This window comes from Juglans microcarpa x Juglans regia, chromosome 2S (assembly GCF_004785595.1).
Source record: "Juglans microcarpa x Juglans regia isolate MS1-56 chromosome 2S, Jm3101_v1.0, whole genome shotgun sequence".
Lineage (NCBI taxonomy): Eukaryota > Viridiplantae > Streptophyta > Magnoliopsida > Fagales > Juglandaceae > Juglans > Juglans microcarpa x Juglans regia.
Window position 1 is genome coordinate 9,880,373 of NC_054597.1, and position 21,846 is coordinate 9,902,218.

Sequence of the window (21,846 nt, forward strand, 5' to 3'; positions counted from 1 at the left end):
AATATATATATATATATATATATATATATATAAAGATAAAACATATAATTACTCTGTTATTATGAAAAAGAAAGTGTCATTTACTATCTCGGCAACAAGTTAGATACACTTTAAAAAAATTATTTATTTATAGTCTGTTATTTTCTATGAAAATAATTATTTTATATTTAAATAAGTCTGTTCTCATCTCAAATAATTATTATCGTTATAAATAATCCGTCACAAATATACATTTTTCTTGTAGTGATATACAGCTTATTAAACATAAGTACAAGAAAAACGCATAAAGAACAGATAATTTAAAGTAGCGACAAAATGTTAAAAAGCAAGATACCATGCATGCATGGCCTAACTACTTGATGCTCTTGATTACACAGAGATCATCAGAACAAGACAGCCAGCTTAATTCCGTGGACACAGGCAATCAACGATTCAACATCATGCACCCACCCACTAAACAAAAAAAAGTTGATTCCCCTTGAACATGAAAAGAATGCCTTTATATATATATGCGAACTTTGGCCTGCATCCATGCAAGCTAGCTAGCTAGCTAGCACTCACAATGCACAGACAAAATCCCCATTTGTCTCCATGTCGTCTGTGTCATCATCATCTGCTTCTATCTCGTCAAAATCCATGCTGCCTCCATCAAGAATATTATCATTCCCACCAAGTTTGGGTCCCTCACCTGGTTTCCTAGCCTCTTTAATTATGGACAGTATTTCTTCATTACTTTGGGACGAAATATCACCATTTTCCAAGCCACATAATTCATCTAATTCATTCTCGACTGTCAAGTCCTTCAAGAACCAGGGATGCTTCTTAATTTCTGGGATGCTTATTCTCTACATGATGACAACATGCACGCATGCAGCATGCATGAAACTTAAATCAATCACAAGGGATATGCTTAAATCTCAAGTTTGAAACGAAATTTGTACTAGCGTTTCTAATTCATGCATGCATGATCACACCTTTTCTGGGTCGGCTACAAAGATTCGAGATAAAAGATGTCTGCAATCCTTGGAAATACGAATATAGTCTGGAATTGAATAGTTGACGCTAAGAACCCTCTGCCATATATATATATTTGCAGTACTCAGCATAATCTTTAATTTTCCTTTTGAAAGCCATGCACGCACGACAAGGATATATGCATCTGGAATATGGCCAACTGGTTATATATACCCAAAATTAACTAACCTGAAGAGTTTCTTTGAAATTTCTTGGATTTTCTGGATCTTCAAAGGGATAAGACCCAACCAGCATCACATATAGGGTAACCCCACAAGACCAAACATCTGCGATCTTTAAAATTTTCGGGGACCAAAAAAGAAATGATTAAAGTGATAAGGAAAACCCATAAATTAAGAGAAAGAAGAAAGGAATATAAATTACTTTCCCATCATATTCTTTTTTTGACAAGACCTCCGGTGCAATATATGCCGGTGTTCCTACAGTGGATTTGGGCTGGGAATGTAACACAGATGACTGCAAAATAAGTCAGGATATATTATAACGAGAAGTGTTTTTATAAAAATAAATTAATATTTTATTGAATATTAAAACATGAATAATCAGTAAATTAATTTAACCACCTTGGAATAGCCAAAGTCACATATTTTAAGACGTGGTGCTAAGCTTCCGTCTAGAAGGGTGTTTTCCAGCTTCAGATCTCTATGGCAAATTTCCTGAAAAAATTAAAAGAAAAATAAAAGGAAATAATTAATAGATATAAGATAAACTATCCTTTTTACGATATTTTGCATATATATATATATATATATTTGAATTAAGAATAACGATATATATATACCATCGAATGGCAGTAACTAACACCAGAAATAAGTTGTTGGAAGAAATATCTTGCCTGCATGCATTATACAAACAAACATGAAGATCAATTAAATATGAGAGGAGAAGTAGCCCATGTTAATTTTTTTTCAATTGTATGCATGAAGATTCAATATTAGATAATAATTAGGTCCTAGCTACGTACTTTGATGTTAAAAAGTAAAAAAAACTTTGTCCATAAAATTTATAAATATTAAATGATCAAAAAATCCAACTCGATGAAAAGTTCAAGCTCCAGTAATATTGTTCGAACAAAAATTCATTAACGAAATTAAAGAGACTTGCTCACTCAAACTCGACTCGTTTATACCCTAGTATATATGCTCGCATGCCTCTCGATCAAGTCGTTACCATTACAATTAAATATGAAATTAATCTAATCGTCTCCTACAAATACAAACATTAATTTTGATTTAGTACCTCATCCTCGCTGAATCTGCCAGCATTGCATATTCTTTGAAATAGCTCTCCTCCGGCAGCATATTCCATGACCAAGGCTAGATGAGATGGTGTTAGCAGCACCTGCATGCATGCAATTCAAGACATGCCATGCCCCTCTGTTCTACTTAATATATATATATATATATATATATATATATATACATATATATATATATAATGCGTGTGTGTGTGTAAAACAATATCAATATTAATGCTGCAAGTGTGAACTACTACATCAATATTTATAACTGTAACTTGTTTTCGCTAATTATAGTGTAATATACGTATGTGAAGAACTACCTATCATCGATCGTGCCCCACGCATGAGCAAATTGATTGCAATGCATGGGCCAATAAATTTGATGCATGTGTGCCTAATTGACAACTCAATAATCACGTCAATTTAAAAGTCTTCATTTTGATTAGCACTCGGAATATTGTTTTATCAATTTAAAAGTGGTACTTAGCTAGTATAGAGTAAAAAACAAGCAATTAGCACACCAACATATATAATTAATAATTCTATCCAAAAAGATAAACTCCATGCAGCAAGGAATCTGATTCGTTTGAAGAATTCAACCTAAGTGGCACGCATGCATGCATGACCAATATCAAAATAAGTAAGCAAACAAAAGAATTAGTTAAAAGAATAATCTTTCTATGATTGATCATCACGTACGGCCTTGATTTCGACGAAGATAATTAATTTGGACAGAAAGCTTCAGCTCATGTTTGCTAGCTAGCTAGATTGTTCACATATATATATATATATATATATATATATATGAAAAATGATACATTCAATCGCCCGGAGTAAACGCAGCGGCTGATGTGGAAAAAAAAATAGAAACAAACCGTTTCACTCCATTGCCTTCCCTCAATTTTTTTTTTCCTCATTCTCTCCCTCTCTGCGTTTCCTATCTTCCTCATTCCCCCTCCTCAAGAACTTCCTCTCTTGATCCTTCCACGAAGTGCATCCCGTCCAAGACGGCGAATCCATCCCCTCGAAGTGCCTCCCTTCCCTCAGCGGCACGTCCCTCCCTCGAAAACCAAGGAAAACAAAAAAAAAACATGTTGAAAACTAAAGCACAATATTCTATGCATACGACCAAATTATTAAAGTGGTCGGGTACTTTTTTTTGAAGTAATTCTCTGTAGTTGGGAGAGAACTTTTCATTGAACAAGTAGTACTACAAGGCATGCATAATCACAAATGAGTAGCACAGGTGTAAATTTTGATGGAAAAATGGTCGCAATCATGCATATATAAAATTTGCATCCATCATGTGTAAAAAAAAATGATATACCTCCTTAAACCTTATTATATTGGGATGCTTCAAGGACCTGTGATTCTCTATCTCCCTCTGCACGTGTTCATCAATCTGCACCAATTTCACAAAAACCCAGATCAATATCTATCAAATTAAAGCAAATACCAAAAGCGAATTAAGTGGGAAGTGAAAGCTTTAAGCAACAAAAAAAAAGGACCTTTTGACCCCTCTCGATATACTTGACAGCGTAGAGCTGATCAACAGTACTCCATTTATCCCTCACCAGCTTAGCCACCCCAAAGTTTCCTGATCCGATATCCTTCAGTCTCTCATACCGCTCCATTTTTTCTTCTAAAAGCGCCTGTAAAAACTAAGAACTATTTCTATGTATGAATAGTAAATCTCTCTCTCTCTCTCTCTCTCTCTCTCTCTCTCTATTTGTTTGCTTCGAGCATCTCCATGGTTTTCTATGCCCGGCCTGCCCTCCTGTGGAAAGTCTTCGGAAGCGAGGACAAGGATGAGCAGGGAGTACACGTGGCTTAATACTAGATGATATTATAATTCGAGAGGAACTAAACAAAACTGTGACCAATCACATATGCTAGCTACTGATCTCTAGCGTCTGCCAAAACTGGTTTTATTGCTTTACAAGAGAGCAACGTGTCCACATGGGCTCTTCTAGTAATTATCAACATGATATAACTATAGAGGAGTGCTATTGGTTGTATTTTTCAAATGGTGGTTTGGATAATGAGATTATGAGATTTGGATAAAATAATGTTAGGATATTATTTTTTAATATTATTATTATTTTAAAATTTAAAAATATTGAATTATTTATTATATTTTACGTAGAAGTTATTAAATGGTGAAATAATAGATATGTGTTATCTATATACATAAATCTTACATCAAAAAATTTAATATATTATTTTATTAGATTTATTTCATACTAAAAAAATTACAATATGATGAATTACATTAAATCAGTATGCAAATTTTATTGTACGTATAAGATTTATGTGTACACCAAATATTTCTCTAAAAAATATATTAAGTGAGAATAAAAAGATGATGATTAAAATTAGGCCGATAATGACGGTAATATGGATGATGAATAGTATTTTTGATAATTTATACTTAAAAATGTGGAAGCTTTTTTTGCTCATTAAATAAATATTATAATATTATTGAAGGTCATTATCTTGAGAGTAATGGTTAATAAATTAATAGAATTGGTGATAGTTGGTATCCAAGGAAATCGCAATGTTTATCTACTGGTGGAAACGTGGATCACCATGCATGGACCTTGGACGTCAGTCTTATATTTCAATATTAGGGCAAGAAGAGAAGTTCGAATTAGAATCCAAAAAGCCAATGAGTAATGTTGAACAAAAAAGTTTTACAATACTAATTACATAAATTAATGTGGTTAGTTTTTTGGCTGGATATATGTGTGTGTGTGATTTGTGTGTTTTTCTGTGGATAGAAGAAGGTAAGCATATTATATAGTCATTATCTTTCATTTATTTTTTTTCCTCTAATTTAGCTTTCGTCGACTTTTTTAATAGAGAAGATCTAAGCATAAATCTTACACAAAAAATTCTATACACTGAAGTGGTTTAGATATAACCCCGTTAGGATATTGAGATTGTCTCATTTCATCTCATCTCAGCATCTAAATACCACTCAAAAATAAATACTTTTCAATAGCAAATCTTAACTTTTTCTCCCTTCAAAAAAAATAATCTTAACTTTTTTATCTAATCATTTAGAGTACTGCTACATCCAAAAGAAAATTAGACAAAATAATTGCACAAACTGTCATGACTTCATCTAATCTATTAGATTTACTTTACAATAAAAGTAATTTTACAATCTGACAAGTCACGTCAAGTCACATCAATTTGTAGAATTACTTTTATGTAATCATTTTGTGGCTTCAGTATTTCCCTAATCATTTATACCTAATCATTACTACTTGTCTAAACTTTCAGATAAAACACAAAAAATAATTCAATTTTTTCAAATCCAAAAAAAAAATTAAATTATAAATTATATTCTAACAATATTTTAACTTTATAATGTTTTTATTCAATTTTTTCTCTCTCATTTTTCAAATTTTCATAAAATATCTTAATTCAAACTATTCACTACTATTCACAAATAACTTAATTATTATTTACAAATTTCTCATGTCATGTCATCTAAGAAAGTAGGAGGTGATTGTTTCTGTAGTTACGTTTCAGGTGGTGCTACTCGACTTGCCCACAATTATGATCAGCTCGCGGGCCGAAGGTCCATTGACACAGGCGGGCTGGGCAGATTTTATTACAAAGCATTACAGGGACGGATGGTTCTTGCTTAATTATATTCAACTCAGTATGTACCCGTCCGCCCACATGATATATATATATATATATATAAAATAACATTAATGTCGAAACCCTAGTTATTAAGATAATCGCTCACCTCTTGTTCCAATTACTTCTTTTCTCCATTTCTTCTCCTTTTGTTATTCATCTTCACTCTTTCTTCTTCTTCCTTCCTTCGCCTCAATTCTCTTCTTCACATTGCTCTCATATCATGAGCAGCGCTCGAACAGAGATCCACATATAGATCTTTGGCATGTAGAGACCCATGGGCATTGATCTCTACTCTAGACTAGACTCACAAAGGGGTCTATCATGACCAAAAGACCCATGCATGGTGATCTCTATGCGAGCATATTTGTAATTTTTTATAGATTTTTTGCGTTTGATGTTGATTTATTGTGTTTAAAATTGCTTTTTACGGATTTGGAGATCAAGGGTGAATGACCGTTCAACTATGATGGGCAGAGCAGGTTAGTGGTGGGAACAGGAAGGATAGGGGGCATATGGCCACCCCACCCAAGCGGGGAAAGGGTGGAGAGGGGGCATCTACCCGCACATAAAAGACGGGTAGAAGCTCTAACGTTATCTTTGAATTATCAATTTCACCACTTATACCTAGTTTAGAATATCAATGGAAATATGCATTATTCATTTTTTTTAAGACATGTTCTACATTCACATACAGATTTCATAAAATTAAAACATATAAAATGGTGTCGCTTGCTGATATATTAAATTGTAAAGTTCTTTTTTATGATAAATTAGATCTAATATTTCACATCAAGTTATATCAATTTTTAAATTTATTTTTACTATACGTCTTTATGAACCAAACATGTCTCACCTTTTAAAGCTTGAAACTAGTCAAATTATTCTAGCCAAACATCTAAAAAGGAGACTGTTAACGTCGTGCTTTGTATACCTGGACAAGATTCTAGCAACTCAGGCCGAGATCTTCACCTGTAAATTAGTCTTACGTGTTTTCGGTATTGGCCTTAGAATAATCAAGTTCAAATAGAGTTCTTTGCACTTGGGATGTGACTTTTATACAACGTTTCAAGGGAACATTCAATTCCATGTGTCAGGGTTAAGGCAAAGCTTTCAATGCGGCATGGCTCCTAGGACGGTGCTTTTAATGTGGCATGACTTCCAAGGCGAGTCTCGACAGTGGGTAAAAGGCGCAATCATTTCAGGTCCCCTCCGTCAGAAAAGAGAAATGATATTTATAATTGTGGAGTACGCAAGCGCTACGCAATCCCTTTGAAAAAAGTGAGTCACTACTGGACCCACATGAAAAAAAAAAAGGGAGAGGAAAAAAATTAATTTTTTAATGGTGGACCCCACTCTTTTTCAAAAAAATTGCGCAGCGCTTTCGCACTCCATGAATGTATCTAGCATTACTCGTCAGAGAATAGAGGGTCGTCCACATCTTCCATTTATATGGTGACGCAAGTCCCTTAATGCTAGGTTTAAAAGGGGATGTCAGAGTCGATGTATCCTATCTGTCCCTTGTGTCTGGTTTCTTGCGATATGCATCCTTCTTTCTCTTATGCAACCTTGAGGGTTGGACCCCTTTGGCGACTCTAGGGCCTCAGAAGAGTGAGACTCGGGCTGGAACAAGACCCAATGTTGGGCCCAGGCCCAATTTGGATGGGTCGGGTGAAAATTCCCCTCCCAAAGACCATAACTGTAACGCCCCGACCCCGAGGATCCGGAGAGTTAACTCATAAAACCTGATAATCAGCTCTAACAAGACTAGAGTACTTCCAAATTCAAGAATATATCCATTTTCCAAACCTCAAATCGAACGTAAATACTTCAATCAAATAAATCAAATAAACTCATTTATTCAATATTCAATCCAACAACCCAAATAAAATCAACTCCTCTTCATGTCTCAAAACAACTAGAAATAATAAAACATTAACATAGTCTCCATAAACCATCTAAATCCATTGAAGCAAACTTAAGAAAGATAATTAACCTCCAACATCAATACTAATATCATGAGATACCCAACAACAAATCAATGATAATCTTCTCCATAGACTCTAATACTGATCTTCAGCTGAGCCATCGATGTCATCTGAAATATTATGAAGATTAACGGGGTGAGTTATCAACAACTCAGCAAGCAGAGAGCATATACTAGCATGTAAACATGAGCATTTATAACATTTGATAAGCCGAACAAACATTTACTTTTAGAATGCAGAAACAAAACTTGTACAAAAACATTAGAGCGAACTTCCAAAAAAAATATACGTATTCCAGAAAGAACATCCATTGGCATTTTCAAACTGAAATATTATAATTAAATCATCTCTTAGCATCACCTCGGAACAATACCATGTTTAACCCCCGTGGTAGGGTTATAAACCACCATTATACCCGTGGCTGGGCCATATTCCATGTTTCACCCCGTGGTAGGGTTATAAACCACCATTATACCCGTGGCTGGGCCATATTCCATGTTTCACCCCGTGGTAGGGTTATAAACCACCATTATACCCGTGGCTGGGCCTTAACAGAAACAGAACGGATTTCATTGAAAATCCAGTTACACACATATACAAAATCAGCACTCCATGCCAAGATTTTCAGATGACACATCATATCAAAACAAATCACTAAAAGCTTCAGATCATTTTACATGTTCGAGATAAACAAAAACAAAGTATTCTCATTTATTCATAACAAAACTTTTAGAATTTCTTATTCGCTCTTTTACATAGTTCAGAAGTACAGTACACAAAACTAGCTCATGTCTACACTAGTCATGACAGAAAAACACTTTCTCTTATATAGAATTTATGCATATGCAGAATAAACATCTGAGGTTGTTTTCAGATCATCTCTTTCAAAAGAAAATAAACACATTTATTCTCAAAGTCAACCTCCTTTTATTTATTTTATGCAAAACTAGTATATGAACCCCGCTTACCTGACTTCTTCGTATTATCAACACCTTGAGCCGGAACTCTAATAGTAACACCACCTAACCAAAAAGAACATATATCCAACAATTAATAATCAATCTAGTAGACTGCTATTTATTGAGTAATAAATCAAAACAATCCCTTCACAACTCAATAATTATCCTAATAATTAAACCCGAACAACTCTCTTCACCCATTCGCATTAGAAACCCAAAACAGCCACCTTCTATACCACTAAACCAATCATAATTATTTCCAAAACCAACAACCGCAACTTCAATAATTAAAAACATAACCCAACTCAAACTTCATTTCCAACCTTGGAATAAAACAACTTCAGTGTCCGCATCAATAATTAATTCATTCAACAATTTAAGCCTTGCATAAAAGTTCAATACAACTAGCTCAAAATACCCATAAATTTACACCAAATAGTCTTAATTAATAGTCCGAAACAGTCTCACAAATCCATCTAAAAATCATACTCCTCAACTTCAATAATTCCATCACCTCACCACAATCCACATATGAAATACCCACACAAACAATAAATATATAATTGTAATAGTTTGCCAAAAGTAACTGCGGGAATGCAAAATCTTATCCACGCCAGAATCAAATCAGTAACACTTTTACAATTCACAACCCAATCACAAAATCCAAACACTACCACAAGCTTCGGGTAAGATTACCTAACCAAGTCACGAAAGCTTCAAATCCACCCCGAACCAAAACAATCCGCTGCAGTCTACGCTCAGAAAAAAAATTCACAGCACTTCCTAGTCAAAGAAAAATGCTTCTGCACAAAGGGAAAAATTGAGTACTCCGAACATGATTTAGTGTTCCAAGCATGAACACTATGAATTCAGATGGAACGGGGATGTGTGCGAAAATTAAGCAACGAAAAAAAAATAAAAATAAATAAATAAAAGTGAGTCTGGAAATGAATGGTGGGAGAAGAGCAAGACTACCCTTCTGATGTGCGGCTCCGCAAGCCAAGCAATGTGTGTGTGTGCGTAACATCAAGTAAAGTAGAGTGTGTGTGCGTGTGATCAAAACATGGCAGAAACCGAAAATGGAAAGAGACCCGCACGACTAAGAACCAGCAGAACAGAGAAAAGAAAGAAGAATAATCATAAAGGAAAAAGAAAAGCCATAATAGAAGAAGAAATTACCAAGTTTTGTTCAAAAACTGAATGAAATTGCAGTGGAGAAACAGTTTGAAATTCGAAACCCTTGAGTCGAGCAGACGGTGAAGATATGGAGAAGATGAGAAGAAAAAAAATTGGATGAGAGGATCCGGTTGCAATGTCTGCCGAAGTGAGCCAAACCAATTCTTGAGTGTGGTAAGAGATGAAGATCAACTGCTAGGATTATGGGGGGGTTGGTGCGCACGGTTAGTGTGATGTGCAGAAAAATGAGGTGTAGAGGGGAGAAATCGTGAGGAAGAAAAACAGTGCAGCAGAGGGAAACTCACCTAAACGACGCCGTCCGTCCCTCCACTTGAGCTCATGGGCTGGGCTTCGTCCTGACCTCAAAGGGGCTGGGCCTAAAGCCCGGTTATCACAATAACCGTTGAGGGCAATTTGATTATTTTTCTAGAATTTTTTTCATTGTTTTCAACACACATCATGTTCTTTTCATGATCAAAGACACTTGGAGAAAACAACATATTCGTCATTTGTAAAGTGTTGCTAAAGGAAAGTAAGATTAAGATGTTTTACGATTTTTTAACTAAGTTTAAAATCCACATTAAGAGAAAAAATTATCCCCAATTCACACTTTTAGGAACTGCACTCATATTTCAATCATATAGAGAATTATAAAAACAATTATTTTGCAATTGACATGGCCTGATCTATATAGCAGATTATAAAGTAAATTTGATAAGTTAAATATATATATATATATATATATATATATATATCCAGCTAGTGTTGCTAGGAGCGGCACCGGCATCAGGCCCTCTCGACCCATCTACATGCCCCCACATGGGCCCGAGTGGGCAATCTGTCCAGCCCAAGCAGACGGGCAGGCAGGCGGGCTTTTTAAAAAAGAAAAGGGAGAGCGCGATGCTTCACCCGCCCGCCCATGGAGGGCCTAAACTATAAAACGAGAAAAAAAAAAAAAAAAAAAACCCTAGTTTCATGATTCACATATTTTCTCTCTCAATCCCTCCATTATCTACCCCCCCCCCCCCACCTCCCCACCCCACCCCACCCCACATCTCTCAATCTCTTATCTCTTCTTTTGTCGCCGACCCGAACCCTACAACAGTGCAATCATGAGTTTGTGAAGAGACTCACAGCCACAAGAACCACAACCACGACTAGCCATGGTTCTCTGCCCTGAGCCACAAGCAACTGTGTGGCCATGGATTTGCTTAAAGAACCAGAGCCACGATAGGTTATGGGTCTCTGCGCTAACCCATGGCCAGTCGTGGTCGTGGTTTGCATCGCAACTATCCTTTATTTTATTATTTTTTGTTGAAAATGATTTTTGTTGTTGGATGTATGTATTTGAGGTTTGATATGTGGACTTGATGGATAGATCTATGTGGCACTTGGAGCTGGTCGAGTGATAAAAACAATTTCACACCAGCCAATTGAAGGCTGCCACATAGGCATCTCCTTAGTTTTCATTTTGCACCCTCACACAGGTGATAAATACAATTTCTTTGGATCCCTCTCCCACCCACGTGACCGTCCCACTCACCCCTCATCTCTCTCTCTCTCTCTCTCCAATACGATCTGGTTCAAGGTTTGTGGGGCTTTTGGTTTTCAAGATTTGTGGTGCTCTTGTGAACCTTACTTAAAGGTAAAAGTTTTTGTTTGTTTATATCCTCATTTTTGTTTTGTGGGGCTATGATGAACCTCTCTTTCTCTCTCCAATTGTTTGTTTGTTTATTTTCTCAAATTATTATAGGGTTTATGAATTTAATCAACTGAAACAACCAGAAGACATTTCTTTGTCTCCTTTTTTTTATAATCTTTTTTTAGCTTACTTTTCTCACTATTATATTTTTAAAATCTAAGATCATATTTATTAATTTATGTAACATTCTTTTTATGTATCCATCATTTTTTGGACCTGGTTCGAACTTGCATAAGCCAAGAAGCAATTCCGAAAAACTAATTACAATTCGCTGTGGAATATGAAATGAATATTTAAGTGCAATGCGAATCAAAGTCTGATGAATGTTTGATAGTAGAAAGCTTTTCTGATAGTCCATTTGAATTGAATGATTATTATTTAATTAATACTCTAGTGACTATTGAGGGATTTTCAACATTCAATCACACACACACACATAAATGTGTTATGTGCCAACGGCTGTAAAATGAAAAAAAAATGGTAACATTAAAAATACGTTGGAATTTCGTGTGATTTTCTTAAGAGCTATGCATTCAAATATGAAGCAGTTCGTGTGCCATGGACATGAAGAAAAAATTAAGATGCAAGAAAGAACGTCTTTGATATATATATGAAGTAGTCCACTGATAACATTTCTTGGCCGATGTCTGCAGTTTGGAGGGAATGCCACAATAACATAGTGGTCTTTGTCCCGACATCATTTCATCTTCTACCCTCATGGAACGTAAACTAGATATGGTATCTCCGCCACTACTTATCATATTTCTGCAAAAGAATATAAAAACAAGAAGTAAACAAACGAGTTATATACCTCACTCTCTAACAACCATTTTGATGGCAGTCTAGATTTACAATGGTATTTGATAGTCTCAAAAATAAGGAATATGTGGAGGTGGACCACTTCATTCAATTGCTTGATTTTAGTACATTCAATATCTCAATTATGGTGGCTAGCTCACAAGATATTATTGCAAAGCCCCACACAACTCAATCCCCCTGAAATGATCTTAAACTACAGCTCCACTAAATTTTGCTTTACTGTCATATTATCTTCACAAAGATATAAACTGCATTGGGTTCTTCCTAATTTGAATGAAACCCAAATTCCCCAATCATATATTGAGCTACCCCACAACCCATTGGAGACAAAAAAAAAAACACAACCCAGTGCAAAAAGAAATACAAATTTGCATAGTTTACATAAATACTTCTTCATCAGTTTGTCTTCCGTCAAAAGTATTTCCTAAGTTTACATAAATTTGCATAGTTTACATAAATAATTATGTGAGAATCATACCCATAAAGCATATATCAAACCCATAAATCAAACCCTAAAATCCAACCCATAAATCCAATTCCTCAGTCAAGCACCAATTGGTCTCTTGGAGCATCAAAAGAAAAAGCAATGTCACGCATAAAGCATATATCAAACCCATAAATCAAACCCATAAATCAAACCCATAAATCAACCACATAGTTATCAGGAAAGGCCTTACTGAAAATGACATAAATCAAACCCTAAAATCCAACAGAAAATGGCATCTGAAAAAATAAAAACTTGCCCACGATTGTGCGAGGATATCGGCATTGCACTATGCGAGGGTGAAAAAATCGACGTTGCAATCGGTGTTGCGTGAGAGGAAGGGATGGAGAAATCAGCTGCATAAGGGAGGAGACTTCGGGAGGTTTTGAAGGGAGGGGAAAGAAGAGGAATGCGTTATGCGTGGGAGAGAGGGAGGGAGAAGAGAAACTCTGTGTGCGGGTGCAGATGTTTGGTTCTTGCACCTCCTACATGGCCAATTTGTATTGGTTGGTGTAAAAAAAAATATCACCCGACCGGTGCTGAGTTTTTCCCTAGATCTATTGATTTGGCAAATGGATTTATGGAATTTGGATTGTTTGGTGAATTCAGAACAGTTCTCAAGGCCATCTGTCTGCCCAGAAGTTGGGCGGGGTCACCCACCCATGCGGGACAGGATTGAGTATCGGGGTCATTATGCAGCCCCCCGCCCACTAGGGCAGGTAGCAAGCCTATATCAAACCATCTTTGTTTATATATATATATATATATATATATATATATTATATTTGTGTGTCTCTAAATTAATATCATGTCTTTATTTACTTGTTTTATTTTTTGTGTACAATACGTTCAAAACTAGATTAGAACTCTCTAAAGATGGAATTGAATGACTTCTTAAACCAGATTTTGATTTAGGTTGTGAATTTGCTTTTTATAGTTTGGGAGTGTTATTTTTTGGGTAATAATAAGTTTACTACATTCTAACATCATTTTACTACTCTACAGTATATCTGAAATTTTTATTTTTTATTATTTTATTTTTAAGTATTTTTTTAATATCCTTAATCATTAAAAAAATTAAAAAAATATATAATTTTAAAAATAGTTATTTTCTTAACCATTAAATAAAAAAATAAAAAGAGAATAATAAATAAATAGTAAAAAATAGAAAGCCTATCATTATTTTTTTCATTGGACTCCATATGAAAGGGCGCACTCAACAGAAATAATTGCAAAAAACTGCTTATAAAAAAACATTTGGAAAAAAAACTGATTGCCTGTCCCATCAAATATGACCAAATAGGATCGGTATTCACATTTTGGTAGAACCACAAAAGTATTGATTTTTTTTTTATTTTTTTACACTAAATAACCGCAAAGGGCAACAACCAACCAGCTAGATTGATAACTTTTTTAATTTCATAATGGTATAGTTTGACGTGATTTGTTAAATCTAATTCTATATTTTACAATTTGATGTATCGTATTATAATATATTAATTTGTAAATTTATTTTTGTAAGACATGTATTTGAGGTAAAACTGTACAATACTCGAGATGATTGGGATTATGTTCCCATTATCAAAACTAAGTGCATGGACAAGAATCAAAACCAAGTTGGTTGGAAAAGGTTTCTAATTCAATCCATGGTTCCTTTCACTGAAGACTTCTTCTCCTTACTAGATCTCCAAATCTTCGTAGTAATGCTCTCTTTTTTCTCAAGTTTCTATCATTATCCGAGTCATCAAAATGGTTTTCATCCAGATGTGCTGTTTCCTCGTCATCTTGGAATATAGAGGAGGGCTTTTTGCTGTTATGGGCAGTTGAATCTGGTGAATGATCTATAGTGTCGAATATTGAGCCCCCAAGTGACTCATCATTCTCAAGGTCACCCTCCACATGATCCTTATGTTTACTGGGAGGTTTCAGGTCCTTGAGACTGAAACCGAAAGCTGTGCACATTACAGTGCCATTGTAATGTTCCTTATCCCTGGAATTTTGAGTCTTCAGTTTTCTCCCCGTCTCCTTATGTTCTTCTTCTTTTGAACATCTATTCTTGTCCTCCTTCTTCACCTCCTTTGTTGTTAATGTTTCAGAAAGCAACCTCTTCAACTCTTTGATGTTGTCAAAAGCAGCGGAATGGGTAATCCTAAGGTTTTCATTCTCTCGAGTAAGGAAATCCAAGGCATCCTCCTTTTCAGCCAGGCTATCCTTGAGCTGGGAATTCTCATCCCGGGCAATCCCTGCTCCTTCTTTTGCAACATTAGCTTCATTCAGGGCTTGTTTAAGGATGTCACGCAGTTTCTGAGTTTCTTCCTTGGACGCCATGGCCTTATTCTCAGCTGCTGTGAGCAACTGAAGCAGTCTTCTGCTCTCTTCTTGTGCAGCAAACCTTTCCTCTTCGGCTCTTTTGATACAATCAACAAAGCCGGTTTCTTTCCCATTCCATGCCAAGAGTGAATCTTCAGCTTCTAATCTCAGCCTCTCTGCATTGTTTCTATATCGATCAGCTTCTTTCCTTGTCTCACCCAGAAGTTGTTCGTACTTCTCCTCCTTGCTCTTTAGCATCATTTTCAAATTCCCTGCCTCCTCTTTTGTGTACTCCAGCTCTGCTTGGGTTACTCCGAGTTTCTCCTTTATTTGGTTGGCTTCTGCCGCAACTTCTTTCAGTGCTAACGCTAAATCATCCATCGCCTTCTTCCCATTCTCCTCTGCCTCGGTTGCCAACTTCAGTTCATTTTTTAGCAAATCCATTTCCGCCATGAGAGTCGTTCCCTTTCCCTTCAAGGAAGCAGTTTTCTCACTCTCCTGTCCATGACCCAAACTCTCTAATGTTGTTTGCATAGCAAGATCATCGTCCATGCAACTTTGGGAATTTGGAACACTTTGCCCGGATGAGCCCTCCAATATTTTCAGACTCTCACGAAGAGAAGCAATCTCAAGCTTTGACTCTTCAAGCAGAATTTTGGTTTGCTCGAGCTGCTTTGTCTGCGCTACCAATGAATCAAACGTTTTCCTATCAGAATCCTTTTCTTTCACTACTTCTGCCTCTAATTCCTGAATTCTTTTCCTACTTTCGGGCAATAAGGCTCTTGCACTAGCCTCAGATCTTGTCAAGTTATTCAACTCCATTTTTAACCTGGCCAATGAGGCATCTCTCTGTGCTAGTTTTTTCTCCAAACCCTTTCCCTTTGCTAATTCGATTTTCAAAGACACGATATTCTTTTCTTTGATATCAAGTTCTTGACTTGCAATCGACAATGAATCCTGTACTGAGTTCAGCTCCATTTTTATCTCCTCAACTTTCGTGGTGGACAACGCCTCACTAAGCCTCATGTTGGCCTCCAAAGCCAGCATTTTCATCTCTTTCAGCTCATCAACTGCTCGATCCCTTTCTTTCTCGGTTACACTTAATTGAGCCTGCGACTCTTTCAGCTCCTCCTCAAGATGCCCCATCTGCTGCTGCTGCTGCATCTCCAAAACTCTTCAAAAATCTTTTGACACAAAAAAAAATAATAATAATAATAATTACAATTTTAAAAAATCAATGTTGTCTTATCAAAATCAAAGTAAAATTCGGTTTTCTTTTTTTCTTTTGGTTATTTATCAAAGGAAATCTAAGAAAAGAACAAATTATTTAAGCTCCTTGAGACCAATTATCACATTGATGTATGATTCAACAAATCTATTCTAAATCAAAGAAAAAATCACCCAAAAGAAATTATTTATACCTAGGGTAGTTTCGCAACCTCCAAAAGCTTTGGATTGATTTCTGATGTTACAGATGACTGGCTGATAGGTATGACTAATGAAGGATTTGTTTTGGAGAACACAAGACCCTGAACTAGAAACCAATAATGTTTTTCAGAGTCGACGCCAAATCCATGAAACAAATGGGTTAGGAAACTCGGATAAGCAATCAAAACGTGGGTGGAAAATTAAAAAAGAAAGAAATTGTAATTAAACCCACCAAAGATTAAGGCCTGAAACAAGCAAAGAATGAAAAACTGTCTGGAAAGGGAGAATCCCATAAAAGTGCAGCAAAGCATGGAATTTTCAACAAAGATTGATATTGTAGAATGGAAGGAAACAAAAGGATATCGGTTTAGACGGGAAACGTGTAATTCTTTGTACTACGTATTTTCAACTAGAGGAGAGAGACAGGTAGAGTGTATCTGTCTTCCGTGTGTGTTTATGGAGAAAAACCCGAGGTTGGCGGATTTTCCACTAAAGGAACCTACGGCTTGAATTGTAGTGTTCCGCAGCGGCAAATAAGAGAGAAATGAGAGGTGGGGGTGCTACTTGGGAATTTGGACACACACAAGTTTGTCGAACGTTGGATGATTAACAGGATTTTATCACCGCAGGATCGATCCCTCTTATTATTATTTATTATTGTTGTTTTTGTTTCATTTCATTTATTGATGTTAGCAATGTACTATAGTTTGTCAAATGGTATCATTTTCTTGTGCTTGGAACGGATCTTCGTAACCTGACCATGTGTGTATTTGTTGATGGGGAATGTCCAAAAACATTGTTTCTCTTTCTGACCGCCCGGCTATTGAAGTGTTGGGAGACGACTACACTTCTACACTTCCAACAGCGACCAACTGAAAATCCCATGACCCACCATAAATGAAGTGGGGCTTTAAGACTAGGGTTCTGACTTACAATTAATTATATGCTTAAACAATCGAAAAAGAGGACGTTTTCTTTCTTTTTTTAATTTTTTTTCAAAAGTCGATGAGTTGGATCGAATAAAGAAGAAGCATACACGCTGATGCGTACCGACTACTGGTTTTCTTTTTTTTTTTTTTCCCAATAACGTTTGAGGGTGCTTTCTTTTAGTACACATCCGCGTCCATAGCAGAAAGGGGAAAGCTTCATCATTCTCCCATTTCTTATTAGGTCATATGGCACAATGAACGAGCGTACTTAAAGAACCAGAATTACAGGCGGAGCTAACCCTGCCTTCAAAAAACAAGAGAGCCATGCACCAAAAAAGCTTGGAATGAAAATGGTAAAAGCAAAGTCTCAAAGGCTGCTGCCCGCCCAGCCCCAACACCGTCGAATCTCTCTCATTTAGTAGCGGCGCAATACGCACACGAAACAGGACCAGACCACACTGTTATCCTAACCACAATCAATTCCCCAACCTAAAGTGACACAATAACCCCCATTCAATTTCGTGATCATCATATTCACTGAGAGAGTTAACAATCATCCAACAACTACAATCTTAATAGATTTTGAAGGAAAGTGCAGCGGTCTAGGAATAATAAAAATACCAAACACATTAAATTATCAAATTGTCGAGACAAAGGCATCGCTATGAAATGTTTGCCAGTTATAACCAATATATATCCAACTACATCTATCAATATTAGACCTTCACCTATTAGCTGGCTACCTAACAGAATTTAATAGAAAAATAACAATGCACACAATCCCACCATCAACAACCACCAAAACCATATATTCAATTCACCCCACCACAACATCCACATCCAAGCCCCCATTCGAGTCATAATGTTTCTTTAAGCACGCTCACCCCTGATCCTCCTAGCCAGCTGGATATCCTTGGGCATGATGGTAACCCGCTTGGCATGGATCGCACACAGGTTGGTGTCCTCGAATAGACCCACCAGGTAAGCCTCGGCCGCCTCCTGAAGAGCCAACACCGCATGGCTCTGGAAACGCAGATCGGTCTGCAATGGCAGTCAAATGATTAGCAAAAACCATTTGCAAGGCTGCCTTCTTTACCCAAAAAAATAATAATAATAATTACCTTGAAATCCTGGGCAATTTCACGGACAAGCCTCTGGAATGGCAGCTTCCTAATCAGGAGCTCAGTACTCTTTTGGTACTTACGGATTTCTCTATTTAAAATGGAAAAGAAAAAAAAAAAAAGGACATTTAGGAGTAGAACAAACAAATCTTCCAACCCATGAAAGCCAGGGAAAGCATGTTCTCCTAACCAAAGAGGAAAATTACTCGACTTACCGAAGGGCAACAGTACCAGGGCGATAACGGTGGGGCTTCTTAACTCCACCGGTGGTCGGGGCAGACTTACGGGCAGCCTGTGAATAGTAGCAAAGCCATGGGATTACGGATATAATTAACAAAAATTTAAGAACGACAATCACAAGGGACAATTTAGATTCGAAAGTACAAACCTTGGTAGCGAGTTGCTTCCTAGGAGCCTTTCCTCCAGTCGACTTACGAGCAGTTTGCTTCGTACGGGCCATCTGCGAAAAAATACCCGTCATTTGAATGAAAAAGCGAGACTCAATAATATTGTCCAAGATCAAGTTGTCCTTCCCGAAACAGAGCGAAAATAATCTCACAAATAGAATATAGACAGCACCAAAAAATTTGAAAAAAAAAAAAAAAGAACAGGCTAAGCTAGACTAGATAGAATATAAGTTTTCCCAGATTATCAATGTATCTGCACACCCAAAAAAAACAAGACGAGATAAAAATTAAAGTTCAGCGCTTTTAAGATTGGAACTGCAAGTCCATATATATAAACGCGGACTTCCTGTTCGGTTACCAAGAAAATTAGAAGAAAGAAAGATAAACTCAAATGCTTCATGTTCTCCAAAACATGGCAAAAAATTCAGACAAAAATAAAGTTCTCGTGTCCTCTTCAAAACCCCATATTGAAAAACTCAATATATTTACAGATCAAGGACACTTTGACGCAAATTTCCTAGTCCACCAAGTTTTCAGAAACCATGGCAAGTCATCTAAGAAAAATCAACTACATCACAAAAGAACGATCCCAAAAAAACTCAAAACACTAATATTATGAGATCACACGACCACAAACCAGGCACATACCTTCTTGATTCAAAACCCTAACTCTCAAGGAATTCAAAAGAGAACGACAACAATACAGCGCAAAAGTTTAGAAAAACATGAAAGAGCACCAAATTAGAAAATAGATCGAGACAAAAACCAAAATTTCGAACAAAAAAATGAAAACGTACCTCTCCTCTTCTCTCTCGTTTCTTCTCTCAACTCAATGAGCAGTGTCTGCAACAACCAAAGTTTTCGATTTAAAAAACGTTGGGGGTTATATATAGCCTGTGACAATAGGATCGAACGGATAGAATTTAATATCCGTGTGTTTTCTCTGTAAGTAATCAAACGGTGGATGGGGGCATAACTTGTGTTTTCTCGACTGGAATGGACGGTAAGGATGTGGTTTTAGAGCTTTGACGCGGATTGTGTGCAACGAATATCCTTTTCCTATTGGTTGAAGCAACTTAACTCTTTTTCGGGTTTGCATAAGGCCTTTAGAAATTCCTGTATATAAAAATAAAAAAAAAATAAAAAAAACTCTCAACGTCGTGATTTGTACAGTTTTTATGTACGGGTCGGGCCCAGTGGCAGAGTCGCGCATGCACGCACTGAGAGAGAGAGAGGATGCGGGTGGCGAGATTGCTCTTTCCAAAAAAGGAAGGAGCACGGAGCTTCTGTAGTAAGAGAGAACCCCAAGTCCAAGGTACCTTCTTTCTCTAAAATCCTTTCCTTTTTTGTTTCTCTAGGTACAAGCTGAATCTCCTCATTTTTCAACAAGACAACAAGGGTCTCCCCCAGTAGATCTTTTCTTTTCTCAAACCTCAACGAACCACTCTGATCTCGATTCCCATCTCTCTGAGGCAGAACAACCCGCAGAGGGTTTTGCTGACAATGGTGATACCCGGTTGGAGAATTTTGCACCTGATTTGGAGATTCATGAGGTTTTGCACCAAGATTCTGTCGATTTTGATGACAATGGGGATGCCCAGTTGGATAGTTTTGCCTCTGGGGATGTGGTTTCGGGAACTCGGGGGAAGAATCGTGTGATGCTAAATTGGGATAGTTTAACAGCCGGGGAGGAAAATGGTGATGCTCGGATTGAAGCTATTGGTTTTGGGGATGAAGAGGGGAGGGTTATGAGATTAATGTGGAACAGTTGGAGAATCTGTTGTCTCTTTTACAGAGTATTGTTGAAATGCCAATTGTTTCGGGCGAGACGAATTTCAGGCAACGACATGTGTGGTGAATGCAGTTGTTCGTGGGATATGTAGTGATCTGAAGAAGAAAGATGCATATGCCTTGTGGGATTTGATTAAAGGAGGTAGGCGAGAAGGAGAAAAGCGTGTTGAATGCGGAGGCTCTTGATGATGTAATAGCTTTGTTTTCAAAATTGGAAGAGAAGGGCCGTGTTTAGAGGTGTCTATAACTCGTTTGGGGATGATTTCGGATGCGTCCCAAATGTGGATGCATAATTATTTCACAATCGAAGCACTGTGTAGGCGGTCAGTTTTTTGTTGGGCTTGGTCTATATGCGAGAAGATGCTCGAGGCAGGAAGCTTGGCAAGATCATTTCACTCTGTAGGGAGGATCTAACCGTGGGCTTGGAGATGATGAATTTTCTAATGCAGCTTGGAAAGACTGTTTCTGCTGTCGTTCGTGGCTCGTGTAGGATGATGAGAGATGTCTGTGGAGGCGAAACAGTTTTTAATTCAGTTGTCAATGGATATCCCGTGATAAGATTTGTAGATATTGTAAACTTGAATGGATTTTGGGGTTCAAGACAAAGGGAAATGCTACAAACTCACAATCTCTTTTGCTTAAAGGGAAAAATGAAGGAGAAAGGATTGCATCTCGATGGGCTCACAGGGGATCTGATAAGAGCAGTCAAGGAGATGAGAGAGGAGAGGAGAGGAGAGAGCTGGATTTTGGAAGAACGTTACAATTTGCATGATAGGGAGGGGGAGTTTATATATATTTTTTCC

General features: G+C 36.8%; 4 protein-coding genes across 8 annotated transcripts; 1 reads left to right on the plus strand and 3 right to left on the minus strand.

Annotated features, from left to right (window-relative positions):
- Positions 1 to 284: 284 nt before the first annotated feature.
- LOC121252973 (serine/threonine-protein kinase SAPK1-like) lies at positions 285 to 4,158 on the minus strand. 2 transcript variants are annotated; one of them, XM_041152832.1, is made up of 9 exons: positions 3,784 to 4,158; positions 3,603 to 3,677; positions 2,275 to 2,376; positions 1,817 to 1,870; positions 1,599 to 1,691; positions 1,399 to 1,491; positions 1,204 to 1,308; positions 975 to 1,073; positions 285 to 845 (listed from the first exon to the last, which is right to left on the minus strand). In XM_041152832.1, exons 1-9 carry the CDS (start codon positions 3,907 to 3,909, stop codon positions 558 to 560), a joined length of 1,035 nt encoding a protein of 344 aa, XP_041008766.1. In that variant the 5' UTR covers positions 3,910 to 4,158; the 3' UTR covers positions 285 to 557. The 2 variants fall into 2 exon arrangements, with proteins under 2 accessions (XP_041008766.1, XP_041008767.1); XM_041152833.1 differs by lacking the exons at positions 3,603 to 3,677; positions 3,784 to 4,158 and adding an exon at positions 3,151 to 3,205.
- A 10,370-nt stretch (positions 4,159 to 14,528) lies between these two features.
- Positions 14,529 to 17,300, minus strand: LOC121252976 (WEB family protein At4g27595, chloroplastic-like). Of its 2 annotated transcripts, XM_041152835.1 has the most exons (3): positions 17,028 to 17,221; positions 16,789 to 16,901; positions 14,529 to 16,551 (listed from the first exon to the last, which is right to left on the minus strand). In XM_041152835.1, the coding sequence occupies exon 3, from the start codon at positions 16,529 to 16,531 to the stop codon at positions 14,714 to 14,716; it is 1,818 nt and encodes a 605-aa protein (XP_041008769.1). In that variant the 5' UTR covers positions 16,532 to 16,551; positions 16,789 to 16,901; positions 17,028 to 17,221; the 3' UTR covers positions 14,529 to 14,713. The 2 variants fall into 2 exon arrangements, with proteins under 2 accessions (XP_041008769.1, XP_041008768.1); XM_041152834.1 differs by having other exon boundaries at positions 16,789 to 17,300.
- A 1,031-nt stretch (positions 17,301 to 18,331) lies between these two features.
- LOC121252977 (histone H3.3) lies at positions 18,332 to 20,196 on the minus strand. 3 transcript variants are annotated; one of them, XM_041152838.1, is made up of 5 exons: positions 20,050 to 20,196; positions 19,234 to 19,305; positions 19,061 to 19,137; positions 18,846 to 18,936; positions 18,332 to 18,765 (listed from the first exon to the last, which is right to left on the minus strand). In XM_041152838.1, exons 2-5 carry the CDS (start codon positions 19,303 to 19,305, stop codon positions 18,595 to 18,597), a joined length of 411 nt encoding a protein of 136 aa, XP_041008772.1. In that variant the 5' UTR covers positions 20,050 to 20,196; the 3' UTR covers positions 18,332 to 18,594. The 3 variants fall into 3 exon arrangements, with proteins under 3 accessions (XP_041008772.1, XP_041008773.1, XP_041008770.1); XM_041152839.1 differs by lacking the exon at positions 20,050 to 20,196 and adding an exon at positions 19,901 to 19,922; XM_041152836.1 differs by lacking the exon at positions 20,050 to 20,196 and having other exon boundaries at positions 19,234 to 19,327.
- Positions 20,197 to 20,421: 225 nt separating this feature from the next.
- Positions 20,422 to 21,135, plus strand: LOC121253342. Its single transcript, XM_041153369.1, has 2 exons — positions 20,422 to 20,567; positions 20,729 to 21,135. Exons 1-2 carry the CDS (start codon positions 20,489 to 20,491, stop codon positions 21,133 to 21,135), a joined length of 486 nt encoding a protein of 161 aa, XP_041009303.1. The 5' UTR covers positions 20,422 to 20,488.
- Positions 21,136 to 21,846: the final 711 nt, after the last annotated feature.